General features: G+C 36.5%; 1 protein-coding gene across 1 annotated transcript in view; it reads left to right on the plus strand.

The window, feature by feature from the left end:
- The first annotated feature begins 4,138 nt into the window (after positions 1-4,138).
- The window catches only part of LOC140139341 (uncharacterized), a 28,160-nt gene continuing 13,526 nt past the window's right edge, over positions 4,139-18,772 (plus strand). Inside the window, exons 1-5 of the mRNA XM_072161121.1 lie at positions 4,139-4,591; positions 5,712-5,987; positions 6,309-6,632; positions 7,778-7,939; positions 18,343-18,431. Of these exons, the coding sequence (XP_072017222.1) occupies positions 4,555-4,591; positions 5,712-5,987; positions 6,309-6,632; positions 7,778-7,939; positions 18,343-18,431 (888 nt within the window). The 5' untranslated portion in view covers positions 4,139-4,554. The remainder of the gene's footprint in view (positions 4,592-5,711; positions 5,988-6,308; positions 6,633-7,777; positions 7,940-18,342; positions 18,432-18,772) is intronic.

The following is an 18,772-nucleotide window of genomic DNA, read 5'->3' on the forward strand; positions in this document are numbered from 1 at the left end:
CTCCTGTATCGCAAAAATCGGTGATTAGTTGTTTGGTTATCAAAACTTCCTTCACCCAATGGAATTTGGGGAGCTGCACAGATAATTGGTGGATGTTACAATCTAAATGCGGATAGGTGTGCGCCGTTCGGCAGCAACCTAGTTGATGTGACCTGATTGTGATGATTCACCGTTGCAGCAAAATTACAGCGCTTTGAGTCCTTTAAGATCTGGAGAAAGGCGCTTTAAAAATCCAAAAAATTATTAATTATTATAAAGAGGAGAAGCTACAGAGAGAAACCCCGAATTTAAAAATCTTGATTTGAATCCTTCCGGGGAGTCTTTCAACAAGTTTGAAAAATTAACCATCAGAGAAGCAAAACATTAATCAAAACAGGTCAATAATTCAAGCAATTCAAGCAAAGCTCAACGCGCTTGTCTGCCTTTTGATGTATTCAGTAGGACATATTATCACTCTATTCGCCCTCTTTGACGAGAGTGAGGTATTTTTTATCATGTTTGATCTACCACAGCCATTTATGCTATCCAATTATTATGAATTGGTACTGGATTTTATATATATAGTTGTGTGATTTGCGCACGTTTAGCGTTGGTAGCAACGAATTATCTTATGTAAAGCGTCGTTTTAGTTGTGCATAATACTAGCACTTCAGAACTGAAAACATGTTTTATAGCTGAATTTTGGAAGAAGGATTTCAACCGATATACGCGGAATAAAGCTTAAAGAAATTGTGAGTATATCGTTAGCCGTAACGTTTATTGTATTCACCTTAGTTTCCACAGAAAGAGGTACACAACTTTTTGACAGTGGCGTAGTGTCATAGGAGCAGGGGGGGGGGGGGCACGTGCCTCCCCAATCTATCTGAAATTGTAAACATCCTATAGGAAAAGTGCCGAAAAACGGCTTGTGCCTCCCCCCTCGGATCCGGTGCACCCCCCCCCCCCCATGGTCGGTGCCCCTCCCCCCTCCCCAATGTGATGATACGCGCTACGCTATTGCTTGTTGATCTATATACAACAGACAGAGGGATGTAGTATGAAAGGACTTTAATGGCTGCAAGATGGTTACAGACAGCCAAGTTAACCGTGATAGCTGGAGGAACATCCTACAAGCTGTATTCAAATGAGAAGTAAAAAGATTAAAACTTTCAACTGCACTCACCAGGTTATTTTCCCAAATATTTCAGAACCAACTGGTTCCTTCCTCAGTGGGTGATGGTGTGTGAGATGCTGCTGAGATCAGTGTTTCTAGAAGATCTTCTACTAGAGTTGCCAGTTGGTTTCACTGCGGCGAATGCTAACACCAAATGCAAAGCTAATATCAACTTGCCATATGTCAAGGGTATCAGTGAGAAACTTCGCCGTGTGTTTCAACAGTATGGGGTTTTTGCCACCTTTAGACCCCTTACCACGCTGCGTAAGAATCTGGTAGCACCTAAGGACCGTACTGAAAAAGAAGATCAAACAGGAGTTATATACCACATTCCACGCACGGATTGTAGATCTGTTTACATTTGTGAAACCGGAAGGAAACTCAAGTTCAGACTTAAGGAGCATAAATCAGTTGCTCCAAGTGCCAATTCTCCTGTATCTGCTCCCCAGCAAACACGAAACTTTTCCACATCATTCGCAAAAGGTTACAAAAGGTTGTCAGAAAACGTTTAAATGTCGGGTTATATAAAGGATATATTAAGAGTATAAAACGTTTTCATAACCTTAAAAAACATTTTTTGATAATCTACTGCTCAACAAACAAAAATGTTTTACAGAAAACGTTTAAATGTCGGGTTATAAAAAGGGTATAAAAACGTTTTAATAACATTCCGGAAAAGATTTTTAGAAAGTTATTTTATTTATAAATATTTTGCAAAAAATGTTTGCCCAAAATATTTACAATAACGTTTTTAAAATGTTTTGACTACCTTTATATAACCACGGCGACATTTAAATATTATTAAAACGTTTTGTAAAAAACATTTTAAGAATATTTCTGTGTTTGCTGGGTACAAATATTTCAACATAATGTTATTTAAGTGTTGACAAAATATTTGGCCAAAAATGTTTGCAAAAATAGTTTACAATGACATTTCGAAAACATTTTCAAAATATTGTTGTAGTGTGTTTTCATACAAAAGTTTTAAAACAATTTCATAACCTTTATATAACCCGACATTTTAATGTTATTAAAACGTTTTTACCTAAACCAAAACCCAAAATATAACTTATTTAAAACGTTTTAAAAACGTTTTTGTGTTTGCTGGGGTATTCAAATGATTGGTACCCATCAGTTTTCATTGATAATGGATGAGTCTGACACATCCAAATTCAACATCAGATCCATATAATTTGTAGATTAATTGTATAACAAGTCATACATTATACATTCTGGACATTTCAAGAGTATCCAATGCTGCAGGTGGAAGAAGCAGGCTTTTCAATAAACATTAAAATCGATGGGTACCGATTATTTTGATACAGTTTGTATTTTTAGCGGAAACTAGTCATAGGACTTGATAACCATATTGAAGTAAAAAAAAAGTTTGCTCAACATTAACAACAGAGGGTTGGGGAGAGACAAGATTAAAGAGAGTGTGTCAAGATTTCCTTCAGTTCCAGATGCCTGCAGTAGCTTGCAGTGAACGTGTGACTTATGGTTGCAAGTCAAAGAGCAAGACTGCTTCTTGCAAATGTAGCTGTAATAATCAGTAGTAGGCTAAGTGTATTCCAGTGTGATAATATATTATATCCATTTAGCCGGAAGCCTTTAAAACCAAATTCCAACAACCACCGCACCTGCTATTCTTACCTCATTATGATGTGAATGAAACAAATTTGGCAAAAATATTTAGCTTTGATCAGAAACATTCATTCCATTGATAATTTGTTATTGTCAGATCATTGTTATGTTGTTATATTGTATTTTGACCAAAGTACCTATTTTGGCGGCCATTTTTTTATGTTATGCAAATTTAATTTAATTTTGGGAATCATACCAAAATTGTCTTAATAAGGTATATTTAGAATATATTTACTCGTTTAGCCCACTAGTAGAGCCTAATTTAATGATTTTGGCGGCCATTTTGTTTTTATGCCAATTTTGACCTAAAAATCTAAAATTGCAACGGCCAACTCCTCAGACTCTAATGTGTACCTCATGATGATGTGATTCTACATGGTTGATTGTTTGTAACAAAAAAATGCCATTAAATTTTTTAAATTGATCTTGTGGCTTCCCCTCTGTTATCATTAGCCTTTTCGAAGTAGGGCGTACACAAAAGGAGGGCAGTCTTCAAGTTGGGTAAAACCCGGTAAATTCAAAAGACTTTACCCACTTCGTGCAGCGCCATCCCATTGTGTCCACCATATCTCGAAAAAGCTAATGATGATGACCTTAGTCGTCTGGAAATGTGGGTAGTTAAAAAGGCATGACATAGCTTAAAAGAGGAGTTGACACACAAGAGGAATAGTATGGGTTCTATAAAGGATATCACATAGCTTGATATAAGGGGTGTCGTTCCCCCCCCCCCCCACATGCAAGATATTTCTCGGGAGGGGAAAACTCACAAATATTCGTTTTGCTCTTATTGTCCTTAACTCAAAAACTACAAGTATTGGCTTCATTACTCATTTATTATAAGATCAATGTATTATTGCTTTTTTAATGAAAAATAAATCCAGACGAGTTTTTAATTAAAGAGTCATCCAAATCAATTAGAAGATCACTGACATGGCCAGTTGTTGTTAGCAACCCACTGCTTACTGCGACATTACCCATCCCCTGCGCATATATATCCAGTGTAGCACAATATATTTTTCACAAAAGTCTCCAATATAGTAGAATATTGTAAAATTATCCATTCATATGTAAAAATCAAATGAATATGTAACATATCAAGGACTGGTCCAGTGGTTCTGACGGTAAAGCAATTGTGAGTATGTCACACTTTTTTCTGTCGTGTTTAATTTTCGCGATGGCGTTTTCAATTTCTTCAAACAAAGCTCTAATGTAATATAAAACCCAAGGTAAAGGCCTTAATATTTGATTCAAAGTTCATTATAAAGTCGCTGTATTAAATCGACGACACGCATTTCGGTAACGTGTACTGCGCATGTTATTTATCTGCAACAGATTCGATTTCCTCGATTTTAATTGGTACGATATCAACATATAATTTCCAGAAAAGGTGTAAAATATGTGTTGGCATTCTCTGATATTTGGAACTAGATGCTTAATAGAGCAGAGTCTGTGCTTAGCGTGTCAACTGTGCTTAATAGCGTGTGTAGATTAAAGACAACCCAACACAACTGATTATAATGACATTGTTTATAAGCGAAATGATTACAATGTGCCTCAGTGACAGGGAAATCAATTATCATGGTGAAGTGCATATTTAATGACAAACATTGTATTCAGTACCATTACTATAATTGTATTGTATTATCCTTGCAATTTTTACATTATCGCCAGCAGAATCATTCTGAACATCAGAGTCGTTTGAGGAGTTACTTGGTACACACGTTTTAGCACACATCCAGGATTTACTGTTGGATACAATGATATTCTTAGAATTCCTCACAATCTTCGTCATTGGTAAGTGAAGATCGTTTTACTCATTATATTGTAAAGGTACCAATATCAAAAGCTGATTGACCTCGATTTCCGCTATTACACGTCGTGCGACAAATTAAGACAACATCGTGTTGTATATTAAAGAAGGATAAACTGGTATTGGTATAAACGAAATGAATCTACTCTTTCTTGACTCATTCCAGTGAATTTCAATCATTTTGAAATGTGAATGCATTACTCCAGTGCTGCGCCAGTCATATACACATATCAGATAATAATATATATGTAAATGTGTAGGCATATCATATTTTGATTGATTTTCATTAATATCCAACGTATTTTCACCATTAAAACGGAAATCTTTGTATCTAACCTACATGTATTTTACTTTTACTCTAAGCTTTGGATAGATTTAAACTATCAAAAGTAACATTCTTGATGATAGTCAATAATATACCCAGTATAATATATAATGTACTAATAAAGAATCCAGGTGTGGGGTATTAGGGCAGGTACCCCGGGCAGGTACTTTGGTCATTTAATCAACGTCTTAAGAGCAAATGCAATATAAATCATATATTGTTTACAAATTTAGCTGAATCTCTCAACGGCAAAAGTTAGAAAGTTTACATGGTAAAAATGTTGGTTGTCTTTGGGTATTGAGAGTACTGTATTGCTCTCATTACTTTGGGTCACAACCCAAGATCCAATAACACTTATACAGATAAGAGTCAATACACTGAGAGCTCGGCCATTGTGATGTCAAACAGCAGGACCAATGAGATGCCTTGTTACAATCTAAACATAGGACTAATGTCTCTGCTACATATCCTAACCTCCATGCACTTTCATGACTGTTGAACCAAGCAACTATTCAAGAATATAGTGTGCACGAGACAACATTTAACTCTTACAAGTATCTTTCTCAGACATCATAATTCACGCTTCAAGCAAGTTTTACAAACAGAATATGCTAAGAATTAGTACTGGGTGTTTTGATCAGTGTGGGCAAACATGTTCCTGCGGAACAAAAAACAAACAAACATTAAAACCCATTTTGTAAAAAATCTGTATTTAATTGCTCTTAGTCATTTAACAGATGCTATTATCACAAAACGCTATTTCTTTCTATTACTTGCAGGCATGTTCGTCAGTCGTGTTGAAAATCACGTATGTTTACTAATAAAACGGCCAGACCCTGCAAACAATGGTGTCTTAAGATGGTCAATGTATCAAAGCGATATATGCTATTGTCAGAAAGTATATTTAGTAACAGATGTAAGCCTGCCTGGTTGTACACAACCTGCGCCGATTGATCTGTGGTATGTCGAATCTTCAGAAGCAGAGTTATTGACACTTTCTGATAATTGGACTCAGGATGTACTGGATAGGCTTTTAAATCGCACGATATGCTATGGTATGTATTTATAAATGTAGGCATTCGATTTGTTGTCAATTGAATTAACCAGTTGTCATATTTCATTTCGCTTAACATTAATGGTGCTTGGTCCGTTTTTAGCAAATGAAAAGTGACGCTCAAATAGAAACCCAATTTGTCTGCATATTTTCTCTCGCTTTCCTTGCATTTTGTAAGTCTAAATGTTGGCCCCAAACAGCTTATTTTACGCCATTTTCCAGTGGCTAAATTTATGGAAGCAAACAAAATATGTATGCCTACCAATGAGTTTTAAATCACCCCAATTTCAGTGAAAATAATTAATAGTTTCTTTCCCATCAGAACCAAGCAGTACCTCAACAGAAACAATGGCTTCTACGAGCGCTCCTTTACAAACAACTGATTACACGACCAATGATTTAACAACAATTCAGGAGTCTACTGCAGATACAACTTTGGTAGAGACTACTGCTGTGGATACTACACCTGTCACAAGTGCTGCTCAGTCTACAGCAGCTGAGAGCACTGCTGCTGAGACAACTATTGCCTTTACTACTGCTGCTGACACAACAGTTGCTGCATCTACATCTGCTGATACTACAATATTACCCGCTACAACAGAACACATGACAACGATGACATATACAACCACTACAGAGCCTGACGGTAAGCTAAGCCCAATACCATCTTTCGGTCTGTCGATATTAATTTTGTTAATGGAGGATGGTCCGATTTCATCATGTGCCATTTCCACTTTGGTCGAATGACCTTGACTTCCACGTATAAAGTTTAATGCCAAACATTGGTAGCCTCATAGGATATTATGTAAATAATATGTGACCGTCCACGGCGAATGAGCCGTAAATTCCTCCCCGGTCAATTTTGTTTTATTTCGTGTTTAAAAATAAACATCATAAACTTAAAAATGGTATATCATTTGACTTCAAACGATATCCAGAAGCGGAGTTATGGTTAGTTAAACTTTGCTCCTTCAACAAAATTATAGCTTGTTTCGTTTCTATGTGTGTCTCTTTTTCCACATTGCTGGCAATAAATATCAAACAGTCATAATTGGCGGTCATTTCAAATCATCCCCAAGTCAACGAGGTTTAAGAAGGTTCTCTCATTGTTAATTGTTGGTTATGCATACCTATACAAATAACCCACCACTTGAAAAGGATTTAGCAAAAGCAAACAAAGACCAGAGCTATTAAAAGTTCTATAGCCATCTAAGGTAGAAGCTTATTATCCACTTCAATAATAGGATTATTGATTGGTGTTGTGACTATCAAAATAAGAAACATGTCGCACCAGATTAAGTGACCGATGAATACGACCTTCGTACACATTTTACACCATAACTCAGAATACAATTTAGGGAATTTACGGCTCGTTTGTGCTGCCGGGTCACATATGTGGGTAACCCACTAACGGCAGGCTTTGGCTTACAAAATGCAAGCATACGTCTTTCAGCTGTATTATTTGACAGGGTCAACACAAGAAATACGAAGTTTACACTTTTCTTTTTTTTTTGAGAAATTTTGGGACGACACTGTTGATCAGACCATCCTCGGTCGGAGTATATATCCCTGAATTTTAACCTCCTAGCGACCGGTTCTAAAGAATAAATAACTAATTTAAATGCGTATGAGCAAGGAGTTGTTTTATTGTTTGTTGTTTCATTACATTATAGAAACGTAACACTTTTCACCAAAAACAATGAAAATTTCGAGAGACTGTTTATAATATACCTTTAACAACTAATGTGTTTATCATTTTAGCTTTTTTGTTTGTTACTTTCATTATTTTAGATGGTCCTAAGTGTGCATCTAATTGGACACCTTACGGCGAGTATTGTTACTATGTTAATAACCAAGTTGTATATACTTATGAACAAGCGCGTATTAATTGTCTGAAAGAAAACGCTACTCTCACCAGTGTGCTAAGCACAGAAGAGCAAGCATTCCATGAGGGTAAGTTATTTTGTGTATGATATCACTAGTGGAAGTTTTGGATGAGAAAACGGACATTTTGATGAGAATCGGCCAAAATGGTGAGAATTTAATTTTCTCATTCTTTTGGATGAGAAACTTCCTGGTGCGTGTGTCAATCATTATTGTCTTATTAAAACTGGTGAGAATTGCTAATCCCCGATTATTATTTTCTCATCCAAAAGAATGAGAAAATTAAATTCTCACCATTTTGGCCGTTTCTCATCAAAATGTCCGTTTTCTCATCCAAAACTTCCACTAGCGTAGGCATCATGATACTCTATGTACTGCTGGCTATCTTTTTTCTCGTGTTTTGTCTTAATTTGATTTGTCTGATGACCATGGTCACAAAACCCCCCAACAATGAGGCTATCATACTAGCACGTTTTTTAGGAAAATTTATTTTCGGGTGCTAAATTTTTTCTTGAGAAAAAGGCATTTGTGTGATTTTTCTTGTATTGACGACAATGTTAAAGATATTTTTGTTTTGATTCGTTGTCAAAATGAAAACTCGGGTGGCTTTCAAAATAGAGTATCATGTGTCCACGGCCATGATGATTAAGATAACAAAGTTTGAAATTGACGATAAAAATCCCTCTTATTGCCATTATATACCAAGAGAGATTTTTCAATTCAGAACAAAATATTTGAACCGTATTTTACGAAAAATTTGAATTTTAAGCTGTTGAAATCCCAAGTGGAAACAAATTTGGTTCATTCAGGTTGCATGAGATATGATATGCATAGAAATGATCAAAAATGTTGGTTTTTTAGCACTTTAGAGATATCATATTTTCAAATTACTGCAGATATCTAGTTTTGTCGATTGCGTAGGCCTATAAATTTTAAACATTGAATATTGATAAATGATTGATTATCGATAATCGATTACCGATTATCGATTATCGATTTTCCTCCACCACCCTCCACCACACACATATTACCCCCCCCCCCCACCTAATCATCCTTAGCGACTGCGATTGAACATGACAGTCTGTGATCATCATTTGTGTGTTTTAGAATTTAATTGAATATTGACAATTAATTGATCATTGATTGTCGGTTATCGGATGTCTATTACCCCCCCCCCCCCTCCCACCACCACCAACAACTCAAACACTGCTTAACAACGACATCTACCGGCGTGGCGTGTTAAATTAAGACTGTGATCACGAACTCCTACACTAGTGGAAGTTTTGGATGAGAAAACGGACATTTTGATGAGAATCGGCCAAAATGGTGAGAATTTAATTTTCTTATTCTTTTGGATGAGAAACTTCCTGGTGCGTGTGTCAATCATTATTGTCTTATTAAAACTGGTGAGAATGGCTAATCCCCGATTATTATTTTCTCATCCAAAAGAATGAGAAAATTAAATTCTCACCATTTTGGCCGATTCTCATCAAAATGTCCGTTTTCTCATCCAAAACTTCCACTAGTGAACAGAAATGACATATCATAATAATTTATGGCTCTAATGGAAGCGGTTGAAAAAAACCGTACTAAACATTAAGTCAACTTTTTCATACGGTGTATTTCTTTGTCACCATTCACATTTTACTCATAGCAAGATAAAAACAAAATAGTTTAACCCTTGAACTAAGAAGGGTGGGGTTATTACATGTATATAAAATGAAACATTCGTATTTTTGTCAAAATTTGTATTTTACACATTTATGACACTGAGAAGCATTCTACTTTTATTAATTCCTTGCATCAAATGTCTCGAATTGGTCATATAGAAGACATAGTAGTTAAGTGTGTACATGACGTGTCTATGCCGGAGAAAACCAGGCAGTGGCAGAAACATCAAGGTTGGCCGATTTGGCCTATTTTTGACGAGGTATAGGTATGAAACATTCTCACTGAAACTTTTTCGGGATTCTGATTTTGTTTTTAGCCTCCCTTTGTTTTGGCACAATCTGCTCCTTTATAATGGATGTATTTTTATCCTGCATTTAAGGATTGTCATTTTTTAACAAGTGGTTAAAGTTATATAAATATATTTGTAGGAAGCATGTACATTTGGCTCTATGGAGTGTCTAAACACACCCCTCTATAAATATCTTTAAAATGGACTTTGTATTAGATGAATTTAAATCCAAATAAAAATATACATCACAATTTTGACTTTTTTATGTTTCATCACAGTGCCTAGACGTATTAGACTGACCCAATAGCCCATAGGGATAAGCACAGCGCCCATTATGTACGTGTGCACAAAATTGACTACTAAAGTAATCATATTGTGTAGCATAATTTAAGCAAAAGCAAACGGAATATATATTTTCTTCGACTACCACAGTACAGTCCATTTACTCAAATGCGTTGTGCGAAAAACCAATTACCGTAATGTATGAGGGACCACATATTTATATATTTTTATATTTAACTGGGACGTTACTGGGAAAAACCACAATCCGTAGCGAGAATCTTCATATTGTACCACATAGCAACGATGTAAACAAATGAAGTAAGACGCTAGAGTTGAAAAGGTAACATAACAAAGCAACAGAGCTAATGAATTGAAAATGTGGGTTAGTGGACCAAAAAGCCGAAACAATTTGGATAATTGAATAAAACAATGAACAGAAAAGACCTTTATCTTTATTAGTTTAAACTGTGTCATAGCAATGGTGCATACGAAAAAAGGCGCTAGAGTTGTCATAGTAACATAACAAGCAAACCCATCCCGCTATCTCAGCTAGTGTTTGATATTTGGTATTCTTTTTAACAGTCTTCATAAGTGTTTAATGTCATCTTCTGGTGATACAGCACACGTTTGATAAGTGTTAACTCAACGATTAAACACCTATGGACAGAACATTGGTTGGCGATGTCTAGTTAATAATATAAATACAGTTTGCTCTCTTCAGTTAGGTAAGTGATGTCACGTGATGTCACTATAACCAATCGGCACTCAAATTATCACCCAATTTCGACACGTGGCACTCAGTTTTATAGATAACTCCGATGATTCCACCGTAGCATTCGTTGTCGATTGACCTGCATAGCGTTTAAGAAGTTTCTTATGATCGGCATAGCAGTTTAAGATGCTACTAAAGATCAATCTGTTTCACTATTAGCGTTGGAGTTTTAAGCAGATGAGCAAATGTAAAGAATATGAGAATGGAATTTGACGTTTCTTTCATTTTTCTCGTCATCATAACATTAACAGGTGAGTGAACATTTTGTATTCAATATGATCAATCTTGGGCAGAAAAGAGGGAAGAGAAGAGAAAACGGTATGTTATAGCTTAGAAAAAAAATTGTATTCATTATTTCTGCTTCTTTCATGCTTTTTTTGTTGTGCTTTTAGGATATATTTTATGTTATTTTAATTTAATAGTTTTACAATTGGAAAATGTTCTTAACCATATTACCCTTGTTTCACTTAGGTGTTTTTGCTTACATGCTTTCCTATCCCCTATATGTTACAATAACGAAATATAGGCGATTTGTACCAGATTTTTGGCTAAATATGAAAGGAGATCACTAAACTCTGTTTTGTAACAGAAAAATAAATATCAGAAGGCCCATTCCATGTCAACTAACGGGATGTGCACCGCAGCACCTCTTCATGTTTTTTCTTTTTCTGTGTGGTGGTAGATATTGATGAAAGTAAAATCCTGAAAATTTGAGCTTCATGTCCATTTGATTTCAGTGGCATCAATTTGAAATTTAGGGGAAAGCGTAAAATGTGTCGCAAGCCATCAAGAACGACGTTTCGATCTTCATAAATGTATAAAGAACATATTTCAACTTTGAAAAGTTGATGGTGGGGTAAATTTTTTGGTTTAGGGGGTCAAATCTGTAAGAAAACTTTTTGCTCCTTTATCTTTAAATGTATTCTAATATGCTCAATATTGCAAGAGTTCGTCCAACCACCAACTTTGGGCTCAGAACTCCAAAAAAAAATATCTTCAACATTTTGAAATTAATTTTTTTTGGAGTTTTTGACCCTAAATGTATTCTAATATGCTCAATATTGTTGGTCCTGGTTGACGAAGTTGACGCATTTTTTTAGGGTTCTGACCCCCTGAAAACCAAAGTTGGTCCTGGTTGGACGAAGTTGCATATATCTTTTAAAGTAAAGGAGTTACAAGTTTTCTGATAGCAGATTTGAATTTTACACACAAAAGTACCCCAGGATACATACTTTTCACAGTTTTAAAGGGTTCCTTTATACATTTATGGACCTCCAAACATCGTCTTTTCGCGTTGCGACACATTTTTACGCTGACCCCTAAATTTCAAATTGATGCCACGGGAAAACGAAATGGAGTATGAAGCTCAAATTTTCAGGATTTTACTTTCATGTATCAATATCTACCACCACACAGAAAATGACAAAAATTGAAGAGGTGCTGCGGTGCACATCCCTGGAGTTGACATGGAATGGGCCAGAAGGTTTCTTCGGCCATAGAAATTTGATCGTGCACCCCTACACCCAATTTGGTATGTTGATAATGTTTTCGCTTTAAATGTGCGCAAGGGGCGACCCTAATTAAGATTATCCCAAGTTATTGGATCGCTTACACCTGGAGGCATGGGTGTCAACCCGAGGGTGTTGGTGAAAGGGGGGCATTCATCCACGTTTTTAGATTATCACAGTCCCCCAGCTTCGGCAACTTTAATCATAGAGTCACGAGAAAATGTTGTTTGATTAGAGAAAGCAAACGATTATAATAGACCACATTTTGAGATATGTGCGACTATATTCAACAACTCTTCCTATACTTTTTATAGGAGCCAACCGTTGTTAATCCGTGATGAATCCACACTTTTACAGTAAGCATATACGCGAACGCCAGCGCACATCCGCGTTACGCGTGAGCGAGTAAAATTCGTCATGGCTGGAATCTGTGTGCGTATCACGCTTACAAGTTGAAATCAGTATTTGGGAAGTATCGGATAAAGATTGCCGTTTTATTCAGTTTTATTGCGGATATCCACAGAAATCACCAATCTTTTGTAAGGCTGACTGTCAATGATTAACTGACATTCCTCATGATTATCATGTGAATTATACTATCTTTAGCTTGTTTTCTCGGTGCCCTCGCGAAGTAAACCATTCAGACGACGCGGACGCATCGTTGTTAATCGGTGATTAACAACGGTGAAACATGATTGAATCCCTAAATCAACAATAGTGTAAAAATGTGCACCAAATGGCTTGATTGATTTTGAAAAAAAAACCTTCCCTGCGTCTCTTAAAGTCTATGAGACTAACATACTGAAGTCTGTTCTACTATATATAAAACCAAACATGCACCAAATTGTTTCATTTTGCAATTTAAAATCTGATTTCTGACAAGGTACATCCCCCTCACACACACCCTTCCATCGCAAAATGTATGCCCCCCCCACACACACACACACACATTTCAGAATAGATTGACGCCTCTGTCTGGAGGGATACTGTTGGGGAGCACTAGTGGAAGTTTTGGATGAGACAACGGACATTTTGATGAGAAAATAATAATCGGGGATTAGCAATTCTCACCAGTTTTAATAAGACAATAATGATTGACACACGCACCAGGAAGTTTCTCATCCAAAAGAATGAGAAAATTAAATTCTCACCATTTTGGCCGATTCTCATCAAAATGTCCGTTTTCTCATCCAAAACTTCCACCAGTGTAGGAGTTCGTGATCACAGTCTTTATTTAACACGCCACGCCGGTAGATGTCGTTGTTAAGCAGTGTTTGAGTTGGTGGTGGTGGTGGGAGGAGGAGGGGGGGGGTGTAATAGACAGTCGATAACCGACAATCAATGATCAATTAATTGTCAATATTCAATTAAATTCTAAAACACACAAATGATGATCACAGACTGTCATGTTCAATCGCAGTCGCTAAGGATGATTAGGTGGGGGGGGTAATATGTGTGTGGTTGAGGGTGGTGGAGGAAAATCGACAATCGATAATCGATTATCGATTATCGATTATCGATAATCAATCATTTATCAATATTCAATGTTTAAAATGTATAGGCCTACGCAATCGACAAAACTAGATATCTGCAGTAATTTGAAAATACGATATCTCTAAAGTGCTAAAAAACCAACATTTTTGATAATTTCTATGCATATCATATCTCATGCAACCTGAATAATCCAAATTTGTTTCCACTTGGGATTTCAACAGCTTAAAATTCAAATTTTTCGTAAAAAACGGTTCAAATATTTTGTTCTGAATTGAAAAATCTCTCTTGGTATATAATGGCAATAAGAGGGATTTTTATCGTCAATTTCAAACTTTGTTATCTTAATCATTATGGCCGTGGACACATGATACTCTATTTTGAAAGCCACCCGAGTTTCCATTTTGACAAACGACCCAGCAAACACAAAACGTTTTCGACATCATTCGCAAAAGGTTATAAAAGATTGTCAGAAAACGTTTAAATGTCGGGTTATATAAATGGTATATTATGGGTATAAAACGTTTTCATAACATTAAAAATCATTTTTTGATAATCTACTGCTCAGCAAACAAAAAATGTTTAAGAGAAAACGTTTAAATGTCGGGTTATATTAAGGGTATAAAACGTTTTAATAACATTCCAAAAACATTTTTGAAAACTTGATACAAATCATTCTAAACAGAATGTTATATTGGGGTTGAAAAAATATTTTGCCAAAAATGTTTGCCAAAAATATTTGCAATAACGTTTTAAAAACGTTTTCATGACCTTTATATAACCCGACATTTAAATGTTATTAAAACGTTTTGAAAAAAACATTTTAAGAACATTTCTGTGTTTGCTCAGCGCAAATATTTTAACATAATATTATTTAAGTGTTGACAAAATATTTGGCAAAAATGTTTGCAAAAATAGTTTACAATAACATTTTTGAAAACATTTTAAAAATATTGTTGTAGTGTGTTTTCATACAAAACGTTTTAAAACGTTTTCATGACCTTTATATAACCCGACATTTTAATGTTATTAAAACGTTTTTATGTAAACCAAAAGCCAAAATGTAACTTATTAAAAACATTTTTAAAACGTTTTTATGTTTGCTGGGGAATCTAAACAAAAATATCTTTAACATTGTCGTCAATACAAGAAAAATCCCACAAATGCCTTTTTCTCAAGAAAAATTTAGCACCTGAAAATAAATTTTCCTAAAATCGTTTTTTAAATTCTTTATATAACTTTTTAAAAAAAAACTATACTAGAAAATCGTAAAGTAACACGTGCTAGTATGATAGCCTCATTGTTTGGGGTTTTGTGACCATGGTCATCAGACAAATCAAATTAAGACAAAACACGAGAAAAAAGATAGCCAGCAGTACATAGAGTATCATGATGCCTACACTAGTGGAAGTTTTGGATGAGAAAACGGACATTTTGATGAGAAACGGCCAAAATGGTGAGAATTTAATTTTCTCATTCTTTTGGATGGGAAAATAATAATCGGGGATTAGCAATTCTCACCAGTGTTAATAAGACAATAATGATTGACACACGCACCAGGAAGTTCCTCATCCAAAAGAATGAGAAAATTAAATTCTCACCATTTTGGCCGATTCTCATCAAAATGTCCGTTTTCTCATCCAAAACTTCCACTAGTGTATGTTATGATTTTATGTGAATGGTGTGCGTCCGTGTTTGCCAGGAATCGAATATACACACGTTTGACATTTCTTCTTCTTCTTCCTTATAAGTGCCTCCCTCCTATGTATGAGTATTATCGCACTGCGTACAGACAAGCTGTACTTATTTTTACTCTGGAACCTAGAGTAGGTTAGTGTATTTTGAAGTACAGTCAACATGACCGGATGATCCCCTGCTCTTTTCGAATAGCCTGTGACGTTCTTTAACGTGCACACTACATTAATGTGAGAAAATATGCATGTACACGGGACCGACAGCTTAAAGTGCCCTCCGAAGCACTAAGCAAGTAGAGTGAAGTGTCTTGCTCAAGGACACAAAGAGCCGGACCTGGGATTCGAACCCTTAACCCTTGGATTCACAGTCTTATGCCTTAACCGCTAGGCCACGCTCTCCTCATTTAGACTGTGGACCGACCTGCAAACGAGAACCGTCCTCAGCTTCAAGAGGTTTCATTTGAGAGATGCTATTGTGCATTAAAAACAGCGACCTCATCAAACACACCCCTACACACAAATCCACCATTTTGGTCATCTGTATGTCGATTAAACGTCATTTCAGACGCCCTCGTTTAGATCCGCGATTGCCGGCGCAGGATGTTTGGCGTACGTGTTTGCCGGCAAACAAGGACCAACCAAGGACCAACCAAGGACAGTCCTCAGTCTCAAACTGCTGACCTCAAATGCATGCTAAATCCATTATAGTGATATTTGCTCCAAACCGCGGCCCATACGTGTAAAAACTACAATCAGCAGTTGATGGATAAAATTCCATTTCGTATTATATACAAAAAAAATCCTCCACGGTCAGGCGATGAAAACACGATACACACGTCCTCGGTTAGATAGCAATACACGCTGTCCTCGTTTGGCGGCAAACACACACACCCCGTGTGTATGTGGTTGATTGGTATTAACTTATAAATGATGATACCCAATGTTACACAATTGATAGGAGTGGACCCCCCTCCAGCCAAGGATGTGAGCGTTGTCTTACCCTTACTAGCATGTAAACATGTTGCAAACAACTTATAATCAATTAATATTATAAGATCATGTCTTGTATATTAGTATTATTTAAGTATTCTGGTATAGTGAACTTTTAATATGGGTCCACTGTTATGGGTCCACTGGCAGGTGTATAACGCGATCGTTTAGATATTTCCATGTTAAAGGTCCTCATTTGTTAATCTTAAGATCCTCCGAGTCGTTTGCAGGTCTTTACAATTTGGAGTTTGTAACCACCTCCTAACCGGGGACACACACACACATGAAACCCACGGTTGACATGCGGCCACAAAGGAACTGCGGACGTCTGCGTTTGTCAGGACGTACCCAATTGGCTCAATGTGCACGTTAAAGCATATAAACGTGAGTCCCCAGTTACCCTGTATTGGACGGTCTCAGCTGGAGTGTGATTTCTTAAATGTGGCCCGGTTGGATAGAAAAAAAATTAAATGTGTGTGTCTCCGGTTCAATGGTGTTTTCTCAGACGCGTGCGTGTGCGTCCCCGGTTGCCGGTGTTTACAATGTTACGAGTCGTACTTGACTCAAGGCCAAAATCACCTTTTACCCGAACTCACACGAATGCACAACACAAATACACTGTTTGATTAAGCTAACACAATCTAAGTCTTTAATTGAAAACAAAGTATGCTTGGTACATATAACAACAATATACACTAAAATCACACAATCATTTTTATTCTATCGGTACTTAACCAGCGGTCTTCTTGTTGGTGATTCTAGAGTTCTTGCAATGTTCTGGACGACTGATGTAATATATCCTTATTCACTTGTCCTGCGAAAACCAGCGAAGTCCAGTGTACACTTGCGGTTATAATTATCCTTGTGTATGAAATCCTCACACAAAAATGATGATGCTTTCTCCAATCTCCTTTGCGCTGCTTTCTCCACAAATATATCTCCTTGCGCTGCTTTCTCCAAAAATGGTGTTTCTTTCACCATTCTCTCTTTCTCCAGGGAACAGGTTTCTTTAACACAGCTCCGCTGTTTTTGACAGATGCGTTGTCTTCAAAATACCAGCAAATTCTAGCAATTCGACTGAAGAACTTTAATCCTTCGATGAGGACGAGCACATTTGTTTGCTCGCTATCTCCTTCGTTGCTGTATTAAAAAGCACGAAGACCATCACACACATGTGGAGTATCTCAATCTCCCATGGCATTCTGTAAAGTCCCAACAAAAGCCTCCAGCTTTTTATATCAGTACTCATGCAAAAACCCATCATCTATTAATAAGCCATTACTTCAATCACATTTTCACAACATTGCTGCAATCTTGGGATTTCCCAATATTAATTATACACATTCACCTTTCACATTACATCACTTCCTGGGGGTTTCTGACTATGGTGCAATATACTGAACTGGGGATTTCCAAGTTCCAAACATAGATCTGACTTTGTTTACAATAATTTGGGGGAATACCAAAATTACTTTCCCCACCATTGTCTTGCACGTACAAGGGGGTTTCCCATCTCATGAAATACTTTCAGCTTGTAAACAAAGTTAAATAATTAAATTAAATCAAATTACTCAGGGCACATCACAAGTACAAGTATTAAGAGGGGTGTGGGTGTGTGCGGTGTGTGGGGGTGGGTGTGTGTGGGGTGTGGAGGTGAGGTGTATCTACACAACTCAAAAAAGTTTTCGTTACATTTTATACTACGAATTGCGACACCTCAAATAATCGCCTTTTATACGAATACTAAGAATTTGTACGGTTATTTGATAATTTAGAATTTGTAGCCATTCATAATGTTGCACTGTGGATTGGTTTCAATGACATCCAAACAGACTCTATCTGGATATGGGAAGATGGATCACAGGTGAGGACAGTTTGAAGTAAAAATAAAAATTTTAATCATGACCTTCCGAGCGAATATAAACTTGATAACCTATTTCCACTAAACTTTAGACGTCACTATCTCTGTATGGTTTGTAGTAGAGCTTTTGGCTAAATGATACAAAAGGTTTTCGGTAAACCTATCTTCGACGTTTTCTGTTGATCCTAAAATTTCGTCAATACCTCCTCGGGTTCGGGCCATATCATCTTCCCCTAGGCCTAGGTAACCTCGTGGCAGGCTCAGGCACAAAGTGTCTTCTCTCGGCGGCCTAGAAAATAATAGTTTGCGACGGTATGTAGATTGAAGATATGTGGACATTTGTT

The sequence above is a fragment of the Amphiura filiformis genome, chromosome 18, assembly GCF_039555335.1.
Source record: "Amphiura filiformis chromosome 18, Afil_fr2py, whole genome shotgun sequence".
NCBI lineage: Eukaryota > Metazoa > Echinodermata > Ophiuroidea > Amphilepidida > Amphiuridae > Amphiura > Amphiura filiformis.